This window comes from Ostrea edulis, chromosome 8 (assembly GCF_947568905.1).
Source record: "Ostrea edulis chromosome 8, xbOstEdul1.1, whole genome shotgun sequence".
Lineage (NCBI taxonomy): Eukaryota > Metazoa > Mollusca > Bivalvia > Ostreida > Ostreidae > Ostrea > Ostrea edulis.
Window position 1 is genome coordinate 56,238,848 of NC_079171.1, and position 23,448 is coordinate 56,262,295.

The window sequence follows — 23,448 nt, forward strand, 5'->3', positions numbered from 1 at the left end:
CTTTGTTCCTTGGGGAGCCGGGATCATAAAATGTGAGGTATAGAGAACATTTAAGCTTTCAGGACTGATGACACATTATTTAGAAATGTCAGGATAACTTGAGGTCGTCTACTTACATTGAGCGCGCTGTATAACACTTATGATATACAGTAAAGTTTAAAACCACTCTTTTTATGGCAATTTTCTGGGTCCCTTCATGCATTTCGCAGCTCGTCATTCGCAGTTAAAAAATTACATGTACATTTGACTATCCATAAATTTAGCTTAATGAAATATTAAAACGAGTAGTGCATTGTGAAAGTTTCAAACAAATGTAGAAAGAATAAGAGTTGCTAAAGAGTTTATAATACTCCTGTAATAAACATAATTGTCGGTTTTGGTGTTTTTACTGAGGCAGTCTTTATATTCATTTTGGTCCAGTTTCTGTAGTTGGAGTTGATCCCTTTGATTGTAAAAGTAAGCCTCCTCGTAAAACTCCATTATGAACGTTAGATTTAAAGTTTAAACCACTGCATTCAAGCCTTTGTCCTCTTTTAAAGGTCTTCTTTATCTGGGTGGGGTTATGTCTGTTTGCTGGTTCAGAATACACCCACGGTCGCTCTGTTTGGTCTTTTATCACATATTGACAATCCAGGTGAGGATATGATAAATCCACTGTTCTGTTTAGTCTTCACACTTTGAAAATCCAGGTGGGGTACGATATATCCACTGTTCTGTTTAGTCTTCACACATTGAAAATCAAGGTGATGTACGATATATCCACTGTTCTGTTTAGTCTTCACACATTGACAATCCAGGTGGGGTACGATATATCCACTGTTCTGTTTAGTTTTCACACATTGAAAATCCAGGTGGGGTACGATATATCCACTGTTCTGTTTAGTTTTCACACATTGACAATCCAGGGGAGGTACGATATATCCACTGTTCTATTTAGTCTTCACACATTGACAATCCAGGTGGGGTACGATATATCCACGGTCGCTCTGTTTAGTTTTCGTGTTTTAACTGAGTGCTGGATTTAGACTAGAGTATATATATACAAACACTACCTGAAACATGACAAAGTTAGAGATGTACACACACACACACACTCTCTCTCTCTCTCTCTCTCTCTCTCTCTCTCTCTCTCTCTCATTTGAAAAATGCTCCATTTTAGTTTTTAAGGCAAGTCACGCTGCGGATATACGTTTCTAAAACACCCGCTTGATTAATTTTTTTACGTCCCGTCGAGAAGTTGAGACGTCACCGGCTGTAGGTGAAGTACCACAAATTTAGTCCCACAATTTGCTTAGCGCTCAGGGCCGTAGCATTGGGGGTTCTTTAACGTGCCAACGCCTGCAGTGACACGGGACCTCCGTTTGTAAGGTCATGTCCGTGATTCTCACTTCTAAATGCCGAGCGGTTGACGACAGAGCAATCACTACTTATTCTAATGACTTAGGTTTGACGCGGTCATGGCACGAGCTGGGCTCAAACTCACGACCTCTACCACTGAGCTTCCGCGACCTGTACCATGAAATACCAATCATACCAAGGTCATCCTAATGATACATTATTTTAATGAGCAAGACCACACCGAAACAAACCCGAGATAGACCGTCAATTGAATTAATTAGGTAAGAAGAGGTCAAATAATCCACTCTCTGGAGGTGTGATAGATATTGGTAGTATCAACTATTATTTTTTATTATAGTAATCATGAATTGAACAATAAATCTAAATATTTACATTTGCAACTATTTTCTCCTACATACCACTATTACGAGCAACACGTATTTATTTCTGGATAAATCTACTACGGGCTGTGCGTATGAACGTTTGTTAAAAGTAGGTAACAGGTACTACTTTTACTAAGGCAATACACATCTAGTAATCGCTCTCACTTACTACAGAAATCTTTCAATAGATGAAATCAACATCACAAAAAGTATTTACGGTTTTATTTGTATTCCAAGCAACGGACTTTCATCAATAATTGATAAAAGCATTTCTGTAAACAATGTCTTTAGTTACTAGCCTACTAGGCCTAATGTATGTCTAAAATTTCGTCTGCTACAACTTCACCCTGGTCATCGGTGATGCGGAATTGTACCTACTGCTAGACGATGACATTAGGCTTTAGCAAAAAGGTCATTCACAGGATGTATGGCCGATAAGTCGTCAAAGTGCATTAAGACCTACACACCACACTGCTTCCGTGCCACAGCAGCCATAGTGCTTGATGTCGTTTTCCAAGTTTATGTCGGGACATCGATGCGAGGCGTCGTTAAAAACCTATTACAAAAAATTATCGAGTCAAAAGAAGCGTTCAGTGAGCTCATGTTTATCAACAATTACATATCCAAATCCAAACCGTCCCTTACCTTCGTGCAGTTCCTCATTCTCTGCGATGTTCAGTTCTTTCCGGAGATTCATCTGAGCTGCGTCCTTTGTCCTGTCTATAAATGAGTTGCCTACACCTGACGACTGCTGCCCTGTTCTTCATGTTCCTCCATCTCAGTCTTCTGTTAACTCCGTAATATCCACGCAATATCTTTCAAAGTCGGTCTTCAACATCTTCACTTTTCAAAAATCAAAGCGCATCACAACTCTAAGTGTAACACTGCGCATCCACATTTAAATCATAATTCCCCCACCCCCTAAAATTAGACATATGGAAGAGTTTTCCATTATATACTCTCGAGTTAATGTATAAGTATATGTTGATATACTTGCTTTCTAGCGTCTTAATAATTAAAACAGTTCTTCATTTTATAGAACTTTGTTTTGTGTTGTCGTCATTTTGAACATCTATGACGCTTCGTTGTGGACGTCAACAATTTGAAATGTATGGAAACGTGTTGTTAACACAATTCAGCAATGTTACCGACCAAAAATGTAAATATAAGTAATAAGGTATCATTTAAAAATATTTATCGGGATATAAATACGGGTTGGTACATGATCAAATTTTCCATAAAGCCCTTTGGGCTTTATGGAATTTGATCACGTGACCAACCCGTATTTATATCCCGATAAATATTTTTAAATGATACCTTATTTCTTAATTAACCTTTGATTCTTCACTCATACATTAGAAGGAGGTCCCGGAGGAGAAAATACTGAAGGACTGAGGACAGCTTGTATAAATCTTATGTACATATAATCATAATATAAAACAACTCTGTAATCTGGGTAAATTTTTAAAAAAGTGTTTTACTCTTACAATCTAGCCAAACTGTCATGTAATGAATATGATGGGGTTTTTTTTCAATGTAAACTTCACTTATAACTGTATTCATGCATGTCCATCCACTAACGTTCACTCCACTTTTCATACTGTATACATCTTTTTTGTTTATACTTTGTAATTGAATATGTATTATGCTGATGAGCCGTAAGGCTTAAAGCCAATAAACAAAACAATACAATACAATAAATATATTAGTATCTCGCAAATGGTAATCTCTAAAGGTTACAGAAAGTTGAAACTGACCATTTAGAACGACTTACTAGGGTGATCGGTGGGGAAATAACATTTTGGATAAATTATTGGTTCTGTATGAAAATATTTTCTTTCTAGAAGGAGGGGGTATGTACACCAGATCTATAAAGAAGGGGGGGGGGTGTATGTACATCAGATGTATACAAGCTTCCTACACTTCACGTGACTATGCCGAGGTTTACGTTCTTTAGTTGTATGGATATTTAGAGAAAGGGGGAGGAAATAAATTATTTTGTTGTACAAAGGTCAAATGAATGGGAGTATCTGAGAGAAGATGCCTGCAATGAGAGCAGTCAGTCTCTCCCATTTTCATTTTTCATTTTCAATACAGTATTTTGATGTGAGGAGGCCCAATATTTTTGTTTTTCACAAATGCAACCGGTGAATACCCTCACTACAACCGTAATACAGTGTAATACCCGAACACACGAACTAATAATCATGAGTATATCGATGAGAGAGAGAGAGAGAGAGAGAGAGAGAGAGAGAGAGAGAGAGAGAGAGAGAGAGAGAATGAGAGAAACAGAGAGAGACATAGAGAGAGACAGACATACTGATAAACACACAGAGAGAGGGAGAGACACAGACAAAAAGACAGACAGAGAGAACGGGGGTAGGTCTCGGGATTATGTTGCAATAGGCGAAATGCCTTTATGCACTACCCTATTGATCTGTAAGCACAAACATCAAAATCTCCGCATCTAAGATTTGTGGTTTTGGTGTCGTCCTGAACATGTTAAGTGTGGATTTACACGAAAGACACACATGCATACCTACTCATAAACACAATGAATGAAATCAATCTACAAGACTTGTTTCGGTCAGAATCACCCGAAAGAGGTGTAGTCCACGCTCAGTATGTAACAATTTGTTACAAAGCGTAGCACAAATGACGACACTGTGCAAACAAATCAAATCTCCCAAATTAAGGTAGTGTTGCATAGCGTCTCCATTCACCTCCTTACAAACCGTATCTTTGTTACATACCGTGTCGTTGTAAAATGCCGTTTTCGTTGTTACATACCATGTCGTTACATACCGTCTCGTTGTTACATACCGTGTCGTTGTTACATACCATCTCGTTGTTACATACTGTTTCGTTGTTACACACTGTCTCGTTGTTACATACTGTGTCGTTGTTACATACCATCTCGTTGTTACATACCGTGTTGTTGTTACATACCGTGTTATTGTTACATACCGTGTCGTTGTTACATACCGTGTTGTTACACACCGTATTGTTGTTACATACCGCGTCATTGTTACATACCATCTCGTTGTTACATACTGTCTCGTTGTTACATACCGTGTCGTTGTTACATACCGTGTCATTGTTACATACCATGTCATTGTTACATACCATCTCGTTGTTACATACTGTCTCGTTGTTACATACCGTGTCGTTGTTACATACCGTGTCATTGTTACATACCGTGTCGTTGTTACATGCCGTGTCATTGTTACATACTGTGTCGTTGTTACATACCGTGTTGTTACATACTGTGTTGTTGTTACATACCGTGTCATCGTTACATACCGTGTCATTGTTACATACCGTGTTGTTGTTACATACCGTGTTGTTACATACTGTGTTGTCGTTACATACATGTCGTTGTTACATACTGTGTCGTTGTTACATACCGTGTCATTGTTACATATTGTGTCGTTGTTACATACCGTGTTGTTACATACTGTGTTGTTGTTACATACCGTGTCATCGTTACATACCGTGTCATTGTTACATACCGTGTCGTTGTTACATACCGTGTTGTTACATACTGTGTTGTTGTTACATACCGTGTCGTTGTTACATACCATGTCGTTACATACTGTCTCGTTGTTACATACCATCTCGTTGTTACATACTCTCTCGTTGTTACATACTGTGTCGTTTTTACATACCATCTCGTTGTTACATACCATGTTGTTGCATACCATGTCGTTGTTACATACTGTGTCGTTGTTACATACCATGTTGTTACATACCATGTCGTTGTTACATACTGTCTCGTTGTTACATACCATGTTGTTACATACCATGCCGTTGTTACATACTGTCTCGTTATTACATATCATGTTGTTACATACCATGTCGTTGTTACATACTGTCTCGTTGTTACATACCGTGTTGTTGTTACATTCCGTCTCGTTATCACTTATCGTGTCATTGTTACATACCATGCCATTGTTACATAATGTATGGTTGTTAAATACTGTGTCGTTGTTACATACCGTCTCATTGTTACATACCATGTCGTTGCTAGCTCACCTGAGCTGAAAGCTCAGGTGAGCTTTTGTTATCACCTGTTGTCCGTCCTTCTGTCTGTAAACCTTTTACATTTTCGACTTCTACTCCAGAACCAATCGGCGAATTTCAACCAAACTTGACAAAAAGCATCCTTGTGTGAAGGGATTTCAAGTTCGTTCAAATGAAGGGGAAATATTCACAAAAATGCAAAAATAAGGTTGGGGGGGGGGGGGTAAAAATATTTTTCTCAAGAACCACTGGACCAGAAAAGCTGAAATCTACATAAAAGCATCCTGACATAGTGCAAATTCATGTTTGTTCAAATCATGACCACCGGGGGTTGGATAGGTCCACAATAGGGGGATCAAAGTTTAACATACAAATATATAGGAGGAATCTTTAAAAATCTCCTTCTCAAGAACCGTTGAGCCAGAGAAGCTGATATTTACATGAAAGCTTCCGGATACAGTGCAGATTCACGTTTGTTCAGATCATGCCCCCCCCCCCCCCCCCCCCAAGGGTTGGATGGGGCCACAATAGGGGATCAATGTTTTACATAGAAATATATATATTTTTTAAATTTTTTTAAAAACATTCTTCTCAAGAACCACTGAGCCAGAAAACTGATGAAAGCGCCCGGGCAAATTGCAGATTCATGTTTGTTCAAATCATAGCCCCCGGGGTATGATGGGGCTACATGGGGGATCAAAGTTTTACATACAAATATAATGGGGAAATCTTTAAAAATCTTCTTCTTAAGAATCACTGAGCCAGAAAAGCTTATATTTACATAAAAGTGACTTAGAACCAAGGTGACTCAGGTGAGCGATGTGACCCATGAGCCTCTTGTTAATACCATATCGTTGCTACATATCGTGTCGTTATAAATTTAGTTCATAGCAATCTGAGGAAAATTTATAAACCCTGCTGGACTCGAACCTGCAATGTACAGTTCAGCAGTAGACGGCCTAATCTACTGAGCTACTCAGCTGGGCAATGATTTTATTAAATGAATAGGCAAATATTGACGATATTTATATTTTCACCCATGTTTTAAAAGGAAGTCAGCCATCAAGATGATGTAGAGTACCCTTAAATGACCCTCTCTCCTATTTCTCAAGGACAACCCACTATTTAATTCCATTCAGACGAAAATCTACCTATAGATTTAAAATAAGAAATAATGTTAGGGTTATAAACGTTTTGGAAATATTTTACCCAATATTCTTCGTAATTTTTCCTCGTTTCTGCTCCCGGTGAGGTGACATAATGTATAACAATGGAAAACATCGAAAGAGAATACGTTAAAATTCAAATTGTTAAACTCAAAAGCGTTGCAGCTTTTCAGCGGCGAAAGCAATGACACTATTACGTCATAGGCGGCTTGATAGAAGTTTTCTAAATATTCCCATGAAAAACTCTTACCTCTTATTGCGGTCTCTGACCGTCTCACCTTACACTCCGGGTCCTGACTTTTAACTACCCTGAGTCCTGACTTTTAACTACCCCGGGTCCTGACTTTTAACTACTCCGGGTCCTGTCGTTCAACTACCCCGAGTCCTGACTTTTAATACCTGTAGAAACTTATATAGCACTACCATTAATCTAACACATTCTGTTGTTTTCAATACTGCATCTCTACGATTCTCACGTAAAATATTTAGTCTTTAGTGTGGCCCCACCCTATTTCATTGGGGGAGGGGCGATGTGGAGAAACAAATCTACCTAGGGATTAACCATGGTTTTCTTCTACACTTGAAAAGAAATTTCTAAACAAGAGATGTTTGTAAAACACATATGTCCAATGGTGCATTACTGAAAAGAGTTCTACACACACCTCATATAATTGATAGTAGTATCATCAATTTCAAATATTGAGCAGACAATATATTCCTATGTCAGGAGTGGATTGACCATGTGACCTAAAATCAATATGGGCTATCTAACAGTGTACTACGTTTGGTGTCAATCAAGCAAATAATTCTTAATTTAAAGGAGTCAATATATTACTATGTCCAGTTCAACCATTGATCTTTGACCACAAAAACAATAGGGGTCATCTTCTCCTGAAGATGTACCAGAGTACTAAGTTTGCTGCCTGTCAAGCAAAGGGTTCTCAAGATATTGAGTGGTCAGTATATTGCTATGTCCAGTTTGACCCTTGACCTCAAAATCAATAGGAGTTATCTTCTTCTGAATATGTACCAGTGTACCAAGTTTGAGGTCTGTCAATCAAAGGATTCTCAAGAAATTCAGCTGACAGTATATTCCTATGTCCAGTTTGACCTGAAATCTTTGACCACATGACCTCAAAATCAATAGGGGTTATCTTCTTCTGAATATGTACCAGTGCACCAAGTTTGATGTCTGTCAATGAAAGGATTCTCAAGAAATTGAGCTGACAGAATATTCCCATGTCTAGTTTGACCGTTAACCTTTGACCATATGACCTCAAAATCAATAGGGGTCATCTTCTCCTCAAGATGTACCAGTGTACCAGGTTTAATGTCTGTCAATCAAAGGGTTATCAAAATATTGAGCGGACAGTATATTCCTACACTATTTATGAAATAAAACTCAAACACGCAATACAGGATAAGCTCGCATGCGCGAGTGCAACAGAAGTTTAATCATACACGTGTAAATGTACATAGATATCCGGAGGTTCATTGTTCCACACAACTCAATCTACAAGAGAAAAAAAGAGTAATAATACAAAAACATGTAACGTATTTCATGTCATTTCCTCACTAGAGGGCGCGCGATGCAAGCTTCACTCTCACTTCAAAAATACACAGGTAATGTACCTATTGTTTACCTGTACACAAGTAAGCTTTGCATTTGCAGGGAATGCATAATATGTAAGTGAAAGCTTGAGTGACGTGTCTCTGGTAAGAAAATGATTTCAATAAGCAATGTAATCTTAATCACTGCTAAAAAAAAAAAAAATAGCTGGTGTCTGGATTCAAATTGTTTAATTTTAAAACAAACTTTTTAAGTGCCATTAAAACGACAGGAACACTTCAATCACGGATATATGGTTTCCGATAATTTTTAATAAGCTCTTTGTTCACATTTCCGAAACCAAAGTCGCATATCCCCCACCCCCCATATACAGTCCGCGAGGATGCTAGATAGAATAGATCCCTAGTACCCCTTGCTTGTCGTAAGAGGTGACTAAATGGAGCGGTCATTCGGATAAGAACCCAACAACTGAGGTCCCGTGTCACAGCAAAGATCTCTCCCTTTTCAAATCCCATAATCTCCGAGCATAGACCCAAATTTGGCTGCCCGTCATCGGCAATAGTAAAATCTGTATACTATACGAGTGAAGAATTCTCAAGATGGACGCCTACACATTACCCCCCCCCCCCCTTTCCAGGAAAACCAAAACTAGGTGAAAGGTGAAGACAACGAATACTGATCAATCTCATAACTACTACTATACAAGCAATACGAAATTGAAAATAGAGAGATGTGCAAACACGGACCCCTGGATATACCAGAGATGGAATCAGGTACCTAGGAGGAGTGAATATCCCATGTCGACCGGTCACACCCGCTGTGAGCCCCATTTCCCAGATTTATCCGTAGTCAAAATTAGTGTGCCAAGAACGCCCTAACAACCGGTATAAAACAAGTCAGACAGCATTTAACCCAATGTATTATATCTCTACACATGTGAGAATCTCCTTAAAGTCTGTAAAATTCTGCTTAGCGTGTTCAGTTTATTGTCAGTATACAGAAAACTCTGTAAAATCCTGCTTAATATAGGTAGTGATTGTTCCTTAACTAAGCGCTCAATAGAACTTTGTTTATTTCTGTGAAAGGCACACGTAACTCACATACATGTAAGTTTGTTTGGAATTTTACACTGGATACTAGCGAGAAGAAATTTACAACGTCGCGCCAGCATAGTCTTTGGCACAATAAACAACCCTCAATGCAAACTACTCTTTGGCACAATAAAAATAAACAATGCTACGTCCGTGAGTGTTTCACCTAAATCCAGTGTTGTCTCTATATGTAAAACTTATACGGTACCAATTTTGATGCACCAGAATGCGCATTACGACAAATAATGTCTCTTCAGTGATGCTCAACCGAAATGTTTGAAATCCAAAATAACTATGAAGTTTTAGATCTAAATATAGCCAAAAGCAGCGTGCCAAACTTTGTCCAAACTGAGACAGTAGTAGTTATTACATGTACTATATGAACAACCCCCCCCCCACCCCCCCCCCCACACACACACACACAGAGGCACAATTGATATTGCGAAGTATTTTTGCACACAAACTATAATGAAGGTATTTATACATACATTGAAACAATTCTATCTTCTGACGTCAATGTTGACATCGCTACCCAGTATGAACTAGGTCAAAACAAACTTTAAAACTCTATTTAAACAGAAAGTGTATACAGGCTGACGCACCGCACAGGTATTTAATCACAGGACTAGACGGAAGATTGAAAGAACAGGGAGGCCATGTTGGATTTTCAGGTAAGACAAAATATGTATCCATATTTTTGGGATCAATTAGATAAATCTCCCCATTTTCATAATAATTTCATACATTTCTGAAAGGGGTGGGGTGTAATTCAATACATTCATGTCTGTATATAAATGATCGCAGTTTATATAACATACTGTAATTCTAGCTGGTCATGTGTTTCAACATATCTAAATCTTTAATCTAAATTCCCTACTTTAATTAACAGTGAACTCCTCATGTGACCCCGGACATCAGAAATGGACCCGTTCCGCAAAGCCCAGATTATCCTATTGTGTGACGTCTGTAAAACTGCCCACCTACAGAGTCACTGTGAACGCTGTGATATAAATCTATGCCAGACCTGTGTTGGGAAGCACCTCTCGGATTCGTCTATAAGACACAATGTCGTACCCTATAAATACAGAAAGTCTCTTAACTACTCAAAATGTCCAGACCACGCCGACGAACTCTGTAAACATTACTGTGAGAAATGTGACATTCCTGTCTGTTCTACCTGCGCCTCCTCAAGTGAACATGAAGGTCACGATACATCAGATATTCTGGAAAAACTCAACTCTAAAACAGAAAGTTTACAGAAAGATCTGGAAGAACTCGAGACCAGAATTTACCCGCGATATGAAGAAATGGCGTCCGATGTTCAAACTGAAAAAGCCGAATTAGAAACAAATTACGGAGAACTGACAATAATTGCCGATCAACAAGGAGAAATCTTACACCGGGAAATCACCGCCATTGTCAACCAGCGGAAATCCGACATTCAGGAGATGAAAAACAAACACCTATCTACCCTGAATAAAAATACAGATGAAATCACACAGAAAATGGCGGAACTCAAACAGATCATGTCCGACTTGAAATAAATCCTAAAATCAAATGACGTCTCTTTAACCTCTACTTACAAATCTAGGAATTCCGAATTTAGAACATTACCACCTAAAGTCCGAGTTACAGTACCCAGTTTGTCTGTTCAGAAAATAAACAAAGATCAGCTCAATGAAATGTTTGGTTCTCTGCCGCCATTATCCATTACCACAGACCATGGAGACACAATGAAATCAGCAGAAGCTGTATCGTCTCCTCCAGTCAAACCACTGCTTGATCAGCCGCGAGTCACCGCCACCATAGACACTGGGTATGACTATCTATACAGTGTTAGCTGCCTGAGTGAAGATCAAGTCTGGACACGCGGGAATAACGAAACCATGAAGCTGCTCAACCTCCAGAGTAAACTACTTACATCAATACAAACCAAGTCAGGGGACTGGCCGCGGGACATAGCAGTGACACGGGACGGAGATCTTGTTTATACTGACTATAATGATAACACCGTGAACTTAATTAAGAATAAACAGATACAGACCGTAATCACACTACAGGGGTGGTACCCTCTTAATGTCTGCAGCACCGCCTCTGATGACATCCTGGTTACCATGGTCAGTGATGATAGAAAAAAATCCAAATTCGTGCGTTACTCCGGCTCCACAGAGAAACAAAGCATTCAGTTTGATGATCAGGGTCGTCCTCTCTATTCATCTGATATAAACACTAAATACATCAGGGAGAACAAGAACCTGGATATCTGTGTGGCTGACTGTAGGGCTAATGCAGTAGTGGTGGTCAATCAGTCAGGAAAACTCCGATTTAGATACACTGGTCATCCCTCTAATACCAAGCTATCATTTACTCCAGTCGGCATCACTACAGACAGCCAGAGTCACATCCTGACAACAGACCATGAGAATGACCGTATCCACATCCTAGATCAGGACGGACAGTTCCTTCGTTACATTCACTGTGAATTAGACACTCCATCAGGTTTATGTGTGGACATCAGAGACAACCTCTTTGTGGCTGAGTATCTCCCTGCTAAAGTGAAGAAAATCCAATATCTATAAACACAGTGTTAATTACACATCTCTACAGTGTTAATTACACAACTCTACATAGTGTTAATTACATGTCTGAAACATGTTCATTACATACCTTTACAGTAGTAAATAAACTCAAAGTTGGAGTCGGTAGTTTTATCTGTAAAGGTCTAGAATGTAAACAACAGCCACCAAGCTTCACTAGTGTAGTTACGCTGGTCGTTTACATTTTACAACTGTTGTACACCGCCGACTCCTGTGGTTGACATTTCAAAAGTGTGTGGAGTGGGAAGATCAGACCACTGATATTTTAAAATGATAATTTTTATCAGCTAGATAATTTACGGTGGCGGATCTAGTGGGTGGGCTTTATTTGAACATTATCAACCAAAAATTGTCATTAATTTGTTTGTTATTTTGCGGTCTTCGATTCACCTCCCCTTTTGGGAGAAATTTCTGGATCCGCCACTAATGTCTATAAGAGTTGTCTTTCTTTATGAAGCAGAAGACACTTGCTGTGAAAACGGAAATGGATGCCGAGTCTGAAGGACTGAATATATTGTCTGGTTACTTATCTATATTCATTGTTATTGCTTCTCAAAAGTAAGTACCCCATACACATATAATCAGCATTAATGAAAATGTATTCCTCCATCTTATTTTTCTTAATAATTATTATTTTCCCAAAACAAATGGGCTGTAATAAGCAACATAGACTGTATACCCATTATTTAATTATATGTAATTATTTATTTTAAAGGCATACACGCTGATACCAAATTATTTTTTTTTTTCGTGTGAATTTAAACCAATCTAAATTTACATACATCTTTATATAGATAAAATACAAATCTTCACCAAAATTTGCTAATTAAATCCTAGAGATTAAATGAAAAAAAAAACAGAAATGAAACTATTACAAATAGACAGCTGTTCTCGTGAATATTCAGGAAGCCGGAGTTCCTTTGACCGCTATGCGCATGTGCGCGGGAAAACTAACACAATGATTGAAGATGGAAGACGAGGTAAGAATTGTGTGCAGTGTTGTTTTCAGTAAGAATAATGTATAAAATGACCAATTCAATTGACAGATAAGCTATTTTCCATTTGTATGTTCTTTATTAGTACGAGAATTGAGGCACTCCCCAAGCAAAATATGTTTTAGATGGAAATAAACGTTCGTATAAATGTTGTTACCGGGTATGGGGCCATGGGAGGGGGAATTGTAAGAGACCGATTATAGCTATGCGATATTTTTATGAAATGTAAATATCTTATATGCTTTTGTGTGTATTTTATTATATTTTTGAATGATTTATTACTTGGAGAAATAAAAAAAAAGTTTATTAAAGCACGATCAAGTGTTAATTCCCTCTCCGTATGTAAATTTTTGTATATGTGTGTGTGTGTTTGTAAACTCTTATAGTCTATAGCTGCTTAAAGGTAGTAACAATTTTTTTCTTGCTTCAGTTTTTTATATCATTACAACAAATACCAAAGTTATGTAGCCAATGCCTGCACATAATATAGAGATGTTGATTCATGACTGGCATATTTAGAGTTACATGTATGATACTATCTATCATTTATAAATATCATCCTAAGTTAACAATGTGTAGAAAACAAATTATTTTGTACTTGTGATATTGTAGATAAGTTCAAGTGCAACTCCAAGTCCTGAGAGACGGCTACGTCCAAGACAACAGAGGAGAGTGGAAATGAGCGACACAAGCTCAACTTCTAGTCCTGTTAGGCGTGGAGGAGTAAGGGGAGAGGAAGAGGACGACCAGCAGGCAGAAGAGGAGCAAGGGGTGGACGTGGAGGAGGAAGAGGCCAAAGAGGCGGACATATAGGAGACGTAGCAGCAGTTGTACTGCAGGACAGGCAGAGAAATCTCCGAGTATGTAAAAACTTTATCAAGCACATGTAAATTGATTTACATATCATTGAGCTGTTCTGAATTCAAATGTGCTACTTTTGCATAATTTCATTTTGATTTTTAAAAAAAAATAAAGTATGTATTTGCAGGCGCGTATAGAACAAATGAGCGATGCCAGCAGAAAAGAACTGCTGATGAAAACAGGGGAAAGCACCCAAGTCTGTTGTTAGACTTAATTGACCAGGAAGCACCACAGGGTGGTTTTCATCCAGTACCTGGTGGAGAAAGTCCAAGCTGGTGTTCCTGCCTCATGTGCCGGGATATGCCCACACAGATTGAGAGGATCTGTTGCGGCAGACCTCCCAACCAGTGCCAGTCACAGCTGCCGGTGAGATGTATTTCTATTTCGTTTTAATAGGTGCAACATCCTATGAAAACTGATGTGAAATATGTATATTCTAAGATATAATGTGTTTGTAATGAGGATTTTCATATTAAAAAAAACTTGTATATTTTACTGTAGGACTTCCAGCTGTTAATTCTGGATGAACTTGTATTGACAATTGCCCAAATGTACAGACAAGATGTCCTCGCCTTGCCACAGGACGAAGATTACAACAAAGGAAAGAGGTATGCTGCCTATCGACAGTTTATCTTGTGGCACCATGGACGCCTTGGAGTGGGTGTTCGGTGGATCATCCCTAGCTGTTGTACTTGGGCGATCCGCGACAAGTATCCCAACCAGTATGGACAGTACATTGGCTTCATCCCCTCTCGTTTAGGATGATTTCTTGTACCATTTGTAAAACTATTTTAGTTGTGGATTTGTATATTCAAGATTGTAAGACACTACATGATAGTGAAACTTTTGGTTTTAATTACAATATTTTTAGTATAAGTTTGTTTTCCTGATAATTTTTTGTAATAGCAAGCCTACAGTTTCATACATCATCAAAATAAAAAAAAATGTCAACACTTTAAAAGTCTTTAATTTGTTATTACATGTTTCAACAAACATCATCAGTAAATGTTAATTCTTCACTGGAGATTTTACAAAATGGATTTTCTTAGGGATGAAATCAAATGTTTAATGCCTGACAAAAATCTTGTCATCAAAACTCCCCTCCAAACTTAATGTCATGAATGTTGAAAAATATAATGTTAATTATTTTGGATGTAAAGATGACATAAATTGAATGGATTTGTAATCCTTTTCCCCAGACTGTTTGAATTTGGATTTTTATCTGACATTGAACATTTGATCTTCCCCCTTATTATACCATGTTTTCATGGATTGGGATACAAGTCTGGTGAGTCTACAAACTGGTTTGTGCTTGCTATCAGCAAACCAAAGATGTACCAGTGCTTCATACAATTTCTCAAATTTGTTTGCCTTAGTGTTATATCAAGAGGTCCATGGAAGACTATCACTTTGGCCCTACTGTCGTCAGACTTTTAAAAAAAAATTTTTTGCTGCAATTTTAATCACATAAAATATTTTACCTCGCATTGTGCCCCAAGACATCAAAGCAATACCCAGCTTGAATAAACACATCCTCAGAATGCCTCATTATCATTTGGTTTATCATTGTGTACAATGGTAAACCAAAGAAATAAGCCTGAATTTGGAAAAAAAAATGACCATCATTTTAGCACCCTGCTGTATCCCAAGAATTCATTGCGCTATAAAAAAAAAAATGAATTCACATATCTTGAATGCCTAAAAACCATCCTTATATATTTACTGTTTAAAAATCATTGACCTTGTATTGTGGTCCCAACCAACCTCCAAGGACCATGATTTAAACAAGAGGCACATGGGCCACATCGCTCACCTGAGTCACACCTTGGCCCATATCTAAAGATTTTCCATATATTTGCATGAAAACCTTTGATCCCGTATTCATGATTTGAACAAACTTGAATCTGCATTATGTCAGTAAGCTTTCATGTAAATTTCAGCTTTTCTGGTTGGTTTAGTGGATCTTGAGAATATTTTCAAAATGACCCCACCCTATTTTTGTGATTATCTTCCCTTTGAAGGGACATGGTCCTTCATTTTAACAGACTTGAAAGCCAATTGCCCAAGGATGCTTTTGGGCACGTTTGGTTGAAATTGGCCCATTGGTTGTGTAGAAGAAGTCGAAAATGTGAAAAGTTTAGGGACAACAGACGATCAGACTCACTTGCGCTTTCAGCTCAGGTGAGCTAAAAACCTTAAAATACTAGTCTCACATAATAAGCACATATGAACAGACAAACTCAGAAGGTTAAAAACTTGTTTAAAATTTATCTAAATATCAGATGTTGGAATAGTGGATTTAATAAAATATTAACATACATGTACATACTGCAAGATTGGTGTCAAACACTTCACCACTGCACTGCTCAAGTTCTACTAATATTTCAACTAAATTGAGCTACAACCAGGTGAATCATGCCAATAGACCAATCATATAAATGTCCAGTTATGAGTCTTTAAATCGGGATTTCTTCTCTTCCGTTCTTGATGGTAAGACGGGGGCAATTGTTTTGGATATCCGCCTCGGATCTCCCACTTCTAGAACCATTCTTCCCTGAAGCCCTTCTCTATCCTCTATGCGTCTCTGTAGGACAATTCTAAAAAGGGACAACACATGTGTGTATTTCTTCTTCTCTTTAACTGCATACACGGTCCATCTACCTGACTTTTTATTGAAAGTCCTCTGCATCCTGAAAAAGAAATGTCATCTTTAATATACGTTTATAAATATCAATACTACTGAGTGAACACTAAATAAAAACAAGAGGCCTCTAGACAATGATGCAACCATTACGTAATCTTTCTACTAAAGATAACACCGAGTCTAGAACGATCTATGTCACAGGTGTCAATGAAATAAACATCATTTTCTAGTATAATCTTGAGAAACCATGATACAACCATTATGTAACCTTTCTACTAAAAATAGCAGATATCTAGAACAATCTCGGTCAAAGATGTCAATGACAAGTAAACATAACCTTCTAGAACTATCTAGTGCAAATATTAATAAACAACACCACCCTGAAACCAAACCCTTACCCTCTAGGATCATAAAATTTACAATTTTGGTAAAGGACTACCTACTCCTTCTCAATATCCATTTCATTTCAATAGCATTAAAGCAAATATCATTTACATGTTTTGCACATATACACTATATATACCAAATTGGACCCCGCCCTTGAGTCAGACCTCTACCCTGGGGATCATGAAATTTATAATTTTGGTAGAGGCCTTTCTGCTCTATATTATTATGCATTTAGTTTTTCTTAATGATGTGCAGTTGTAGAGAAAACTTTTAAAAATTGGTCAATACCTGACAGTGCCATCTTTGTTGACAAGTGACTCTCGTTCAACATTTTCATTATAGTCGAGTACTGCCAAAAGACTCCTTGCTCTGTAGACAGGAGGTGTGTATGCGAACCTCTTAGAACTGTACATCAGCATGTGGTTGTGGAAACTTTCAAGCAGTGCTTCTGAAAGACAATGTTGTGTACATTGAGAAACATGTATTCATTATATATCATGTTGCAAATACATTATTTCATATTTTGACTGACACACATTTATGTATTACAAATATTGCGTACCTGAAATTCAGGTAATAGGGTATGTTGTGAAGAAGTCTCTTGTCTAAAATAATCTTTCTCAAAGCTTCATGAGCTGGACTGCCTTTTATTAGGAACTCCTTGTCCCCTGTTTCTTCTCCTGTTAAAGGGTCATGCTTGCACATGCTTATGCCATTCTCACTATAGGGCAAATACCACTCGTGCTCTCCAACTACATGGTGCAAGACTCCAACCCACATCCCCTAGAAATAGAAATTAATGATTGTAAAAGGAAATGCACAAAATCCAAACGTATTATCGCATTCCATTATATGGTAAGGGTAATGCACAAAATTTAGATGGTCCTCATGCCACTTTCAAATACCTTTCAGGGGAATTGTATGAGCAAGTTGGAAAGAAAGGCTTCCAGTTTTCCAGCAGGTTTTGTAAACTGACAGTGCATTGGAATTTGTAAATAGAAATTCCAAGGAAAATGTACTGTAAAGTAGAATCTCTCTGACACTATAAAACTTACCATGAATTCATCTAGGTTGTTGGCAGTTTTGCATGTAAACCAGAAATGGTTAACAATGTATTTAGACCACTTTTGTAACTCTTTACAGCTTTTTTCTTGACCTGCCTATAAATTAGTAATATAAACATAATTTTACAATCAAAATCTTCATAAAGAGGTCCATGGGCCACATAGCTCACCTAAGCAACCTTTTTTTTATATTATCAATATGTATTCTCATGAAAATTCTTGACCTCATATTGTGGCCCCAACCTAGCTCCAAAGAATTATGACATAAGTGAAAATGAATTCACCTAACATGGGATGTGCCTCAACACTAATATGATTGACATGATCTTGCTGTTCTGAATAAGACCAAGGTCATGCATTATGGTATAAAATGAAAGATCTTGTCATCAGAAATCTATTTACAAAAGATCCATCATAAATAATTCAAGAAATATTGTGAATAGGTCACAAGATCAAACACACCATTGCATCACATGAAAGGTGTTGACATAAGAAATGTATATACAAAATATAAAAGCCCTAGTTTACACAGTGCAAGAGATATGTTTTAATTTTTTTTATTTTGTATCAGCATGTAAATCTTCTATTACCTAATGTGGTCCCCATCCTACCCCCCGGGACCATGATTTGTACAAACTGGAATCTACCCTAGGTCTATGTCAGTAATCTTTCATGTAAATTTCAGCTCAGTGCTTCTTGAGAAGATTTTTATACTACCCCACCCTATTATATTTCTTTTCATGATAATCTCCTCTTTGTAAGGGAATAGCCCTTCATTTGAACAAACCAGAATCCCCTTCACCCAAGGATGATTTATCGAAGTTTGATTGAAACTGGAGAACTTTTTTTATTGTGGCTCCCCCCCTCCCCCCCCCCCCATGATCTGAACAAATTTGAATTTACTTTATACCAGGAAGCTTTTTCAGGTAAATCTACACTCATATGGCCCAGTGGTTCTTGAGAAGAAGATTTTTTTAAAAAATTCCCTACATATTTTAATCCCCTATTGTGGCCCTACTCTAACATCGAGATTCATGATTTTTACAAACTTGAATCTCCACTATGTCAGAAAGCTTTCATGAATTTCAGCCAATCTGGCTAAGTGGTTCTTGAGAAGATTTTAAAATTACCCCACCCTAGATTTACATTTTTGTGATTATCTCTGCTATGAAGGGCCAATTGCTATGAAGGGGCATTGCCCTTCATTTGAACAAACCTGAAACCCCTTCATCCATGGATGATTTGTACAAAGTTTGGTTGAATTTTGTATAGTGGTTTTGGAGAAGATGAAAATGAAAAAAGTTTACAGACAGACAAAAGGTGAACAGATAGCTCACTTGCACTTTCAGCTCAAGAGAGCTTATTATAAACATTATACAATTGTAGGCATATGTAAATGATCCATGACAGTATACAATGAAACACCACTTCAATTATTGAAGAAAAAGCAGGACTCAGTCATTTTTCTTTTGTAATAATTTTACCAGTCTCTTTAAGCAACTAGCATCCAAAGCTGATGTTTTAAATATTGTGTACATACTGAAAGCAACTTCTTTCCCAGGTTCTTTGCTGCATACCACACATCATGGCTATGTTTGACTGCAGGATAATCCTTCCCCGTATATAAGAACACATCTTAATAATCATGGATATAACTGCAAACCAAAGTTGTTGAAAATCTATAAATATTTGTACTTACTCATCAAGGCACCGATTTGGATATGGGTATCTGCCACTATCTCTGCTATTTGTAATCCACTGTCCTGTACCTCTTGTATCCCCCTTATAAATCCAGCCTTTTCCAGGTTTCCACTTTTTCTCTGTCTCTCGCTTGTCTAGAGTATTCACAGATAGGATTTTCTTGCTACCATTCTCCATTAAAGTATAAGTACAGAATTGCGCACAATGGCCCGGACTATCCATTCTGCCATCACCTGTAAAAAAAACAACAAAAAAAACAAATGAAACGGAATTTTTCTTTCCTCTCTGAAATCTACATTATATAGTAGCAAACAGTTCTGCATCTTACCAAGAAGAATAAGTTGTTTGTTGGCCAATTCTGCAATAAATTCTTCTTGCTTTTGACTCCAGAGGTGATCAACAGAGGGAACAAGGTATCTTCTCTGCAGTCTAATCAACGATGACTGGCTGGGAAATCCCATTTGCAAGAACTTGGCAAATAATTCCATTTTACTGAAATTATTTCCCGAAAATAGAATGGATGACGCAATCATGAGGTCTCCACCATGAAGGCCCTTATTCAAGACAGGCTGACATGAGAGTTTCGACAAATCTAAAAATATTAATTGTTTGCTTTTAATGTTCATGTATTGCCTCTTGAAACATTTTTCCATATAATTTATCAATGTTCATATAACACGAGTTTGATATGGCAATATTCATACCCATTTCAGATATATTGCTGACCCAACATGTTTTATGGACATCTCTATGCCTTCACCACATCCTTTGACTTTACACAAAGAGTCCACCTTTTTGTTGGCCAATGTTTTCAATTGCATCAAGTACACAAGGGCAGTCTTGTTCTCGATCAGGTGGTCAAAGTCCTCTTCTGTAAGAACTCTGCATATAGAGGGACCAGCTTCCTCCTCCTCCTCTTCCTCTTCTTCCTCCTCTTCCTCCATAGTTGGAAACACAGACTCCACACCAGGACAGTCTTCAATTCCAGTAATATCTTTAGGCCTGTAATTAATATAAATAACAGTTACAGAACTAAATTTATTCTAACCACCCAATCTCCCTGTAGGAGCAACTTGATGGCATGCCTCTCAATACAGTGTCAGTATCCACAGAAGCACCCATATCTGCTAGTCTGGTTTGAATACTCATTCAGAAAAATAAGCCAAGCAATGATCCATATAGGTAGTTTAGACATACAATGGACCCCTGCATAATATTTTTGAAGGGGTTTATAATGATTCTAATCAATTTGTTTTATTTGACGTCAATTTCCAAGAATATATTCCACTAAATAAACTTTACCCAATTGATATGTTGATGCTTGATTGATATGATTCATCATCACTTTCCTCCAAGTCCTCTACTTCTTCTGATATGTTAATACTTATTCTGAAATGAAAAAGGTTAAAGATATGGAGAAAAATTCCATGAAATATAGCTTATACACAAATAATTAGTAATGAAAAGATTTCGAGAAAAATTGTAAAGGGTTTGCATGTTGGACACATTTATTTTAAACACCTTATATACAATGAATACAGGACTAATAACACCAAATTTGGTATTGCCACATTGTACAGCATCCAAACATTATAACTAAAATTATCTATAATATGGATCAGTCCTAAGACATTTCTATACACTAAGAAAGAAACTAGACAGAAACAAACCTATCCGAATCATGCAGTTAGTTTTCCTTATAAATATATGAAATTTAGTCAATGACAATAAGAAATAAAAATATCAAATTTAATAAACAAATGTTAAAGAAACTTACTCCAAAGGATCCAAGAATGACGCTGAGTATTTTGATCCCTTTTTCCTAAAAAGTCAGAATTGCATATATACAACAATTCAATCTGTCTTTCCAGTGATGATAGTCATGAGGTTCTCTAAAACTTTGAATTCCATTTTCATATATTATCAGCTAACCAATCAGAAGACATAATATTATAAATCTACAGGTACTGCATCAATTTCAAAGAAATTTTATCTATAAAATGAAAAGCACAAGTTTCAATAGCCTGTTTGGTGGTTTGGGGTACTTCGCTCCCTGATGGTCCTGCTTCCATTTGTTCTATTTCGGACATTGCCCTGAATGAAAACAGAAATTTCAATATTGACTATGGCAATCCACATTAATTACACTGCATGTGTATCTAAATTATATGAACAGAGCTAACTTAGGATTTTAAAACTCTTTAACACACTCGGGTAAATAGAATCGCGAGTTCTACACATCAAAACATTATATCAAACTTACAGATCAGATGTTTTTCCAGATTCTGCAGATGAGATATCTGAAATGCCAGCTGGATGTTTTAATAACTCTGTTATGGGTTTGAGACCATGCATTGGGGTTGATGACACTACCTTCCTTCCCTTATTATGTTCATAACTGCAAAATCAATTAAAAATGCACCTATAGTATACTGTATGTTGAAAATTGAAGAACAGTTGAAACTTCCTTTTATCAAAACAAAATACTTGCTACTATCATCAACAATTATCATTGGCTTGATGAGACTCAATTCATTTAAAACAGGAATACGATCGACCTTGTCCAAATGGGATACACATACAAAATCTACAGTGCCAAAAAAAAAAAAAACCTTGTAAAGTAAACATTTTTATTTTTCTGTATCGGTACTGTAGAGAACATTGATCCCAGAGATGAATTAAGTTATTCATTGGGGAGTAACCTCACAAAATCAAGGGTCATAGAAAAACTCAAGTGACTGGGGTGCATTCAATTTTTTTAGCAAAATAATTTTCTTCTTTTCAAATCAATGTAAATATAACCTATTTGGAATAACAGCTAAAATTGGTGGGATCAAAACTGAAATAACCCATTATAGTGTATATTGCTTATTCATTTTAAGAATAAAATAACTAAAGATACAAAGTTTGAGCGGTATATGGCAGTTTGTAATGAAACTATTTTTGTACCCCTTCGGGGGCCTCACACGTACACATCAAATAAATTGAAACAGAGAAATAATTCTACTTCCCTTCGTTTGACTTTAACTATAAAACTCTCGGCGAATTTAACTTACTGCATTTGACAATTACACATAATTTCTTATTCATTATTTCAATTGTGACTATTTCCAAAGCTGAATTTACAAAAATAAAGAAAAAGAAGACAGACCTGCCCAGTAAGAAACCCGCAACTTCATGGTTGTACATAAGGTTTAAGTCTTCCTTCAGTCGATTCCACCTCTCAACATGATCTCCGATAAAAATCCTTTCTTTGCCTCTTTCTCTATCCATCATTCTTTTCCTCTCTTTCCGTGCAGATAAAGATAACTGACTTCCAAATGGTCTCCCACGCTTTCCCGACGCCATATTTGTTTATAGTGTAGAAGTGACTCGCAATGTCACGTGGTACGATCTCATTTAAATAAAGGATTTACAAGCGGCCCGAAAGAAATAAAAATAAGAAAATTAGATTTTCAATATCTTTTTTAAACAGTTGATTTAAATTGTGTAATTTTCCACGATGGCATGATAATATATGAACAACAATAATTCGTAATAAATTGCATGAATTAAATTCAATAAAAAGTAACGTGTATGCCTTTAATAAATTGGAATAACTATTTTCATAATGTACACCTTGTGAGCC

General features: G+C 37.1%; 2 protein-coding genes and 2 pseudogenes across 2 annotated transcripts; 2 read left to right on the forward strand and 2 right to left on the reverse strand.

Moving 5' to 3' along the window:
• The first annotated feature begins 10,159 nt into the window (after nucleotides 1-10,159).
• LOC125682438 (uncharacterized) lies at nucleotides 10,160-13,884 on the forward strand. The gene is made up of 2 exons (XM_048923036.2): nucleotides 10,160-10,242; nucleotides 10,461-13,884. Exon 2 carries the CDS (start codon nucleotides 11,254-11,256, stop codon nucleotides 12,148-12,150), a length of 897 nt encoding a protein of 298 aa, XP_048778993.2. The 5' UTR covers nucleotides 10,160-10,242; nucleotides 10,461-11,253; the 3' UTR covers nucleotides 12,151-13,884.
• LOC130049221 (P2X purinoceptor 7-like) lies at nucleotides 13,016-14,979 on the forward strand (annotated as a pseudogene).
• Nucleotides 14,980-16,277: 1,298 nt separating this feature from the next.
• LOC130046469 (uncharacterized) lies at nucleotides 16,278-17,760 on the reverse strand. Its single transcript, XM_056147725.1, has 3 exons — nucleotides 17,697-17,760; nucleotides 17,344-17,503; nucleotides 16,278-16,714 (listed from the first exon to the last, which is right to left on the reverse strand). Exons 1-3 carry the CDS (start codon nucleotides 17,758-17,760, stop codon nucleotides 16,471-16,473), a joined length of 468 nt encoding a protein of 155 aa, XP_056003700.1. The 3' UTR covers nucleotides 16,278-16,470.
• On the reverse strand, nucleotides 17,372-23,168 carry LOC130046521 (uncharacterized; annotated as a pseudogene).
• Between the last annotated feature and the right edge of the window lie 280 nt (nucleotides 23,169-23,448).

Excerpts from the sequence above, each read along its gene's own strand:
- LOC125682438 (XM_048923036.2), top strand. The coding sequence starts at position 11,254 with ATGTTTGGTTCTCTGCCGCCATTATCCATTACCACAGACCATGGAGAC.
- LOC130046469 (XM_056147725.1), bottom strand. The coding sequence starts at position 17,760 with ATGTGCAAGCATGACCCTTTAACAGGAGAAGAAACAGGGGACAAGGAG. Across the intron at positions 17,504-17,696 it reads GGAGTTCCTAATAAAAGGCA|AAGCACTGCTTGAAAGTTTC; the intron begins GTCCAGCTCATG and ends ATTGTCTTTCAG. Across the intron at positions 16,715-17,343 it reads AACAAAGATGGCACTGTCAG|GATGCAGAGGACTTTCAATA; the intron begins GTATTGACCAAT and ends TTTCTTTTTCAG.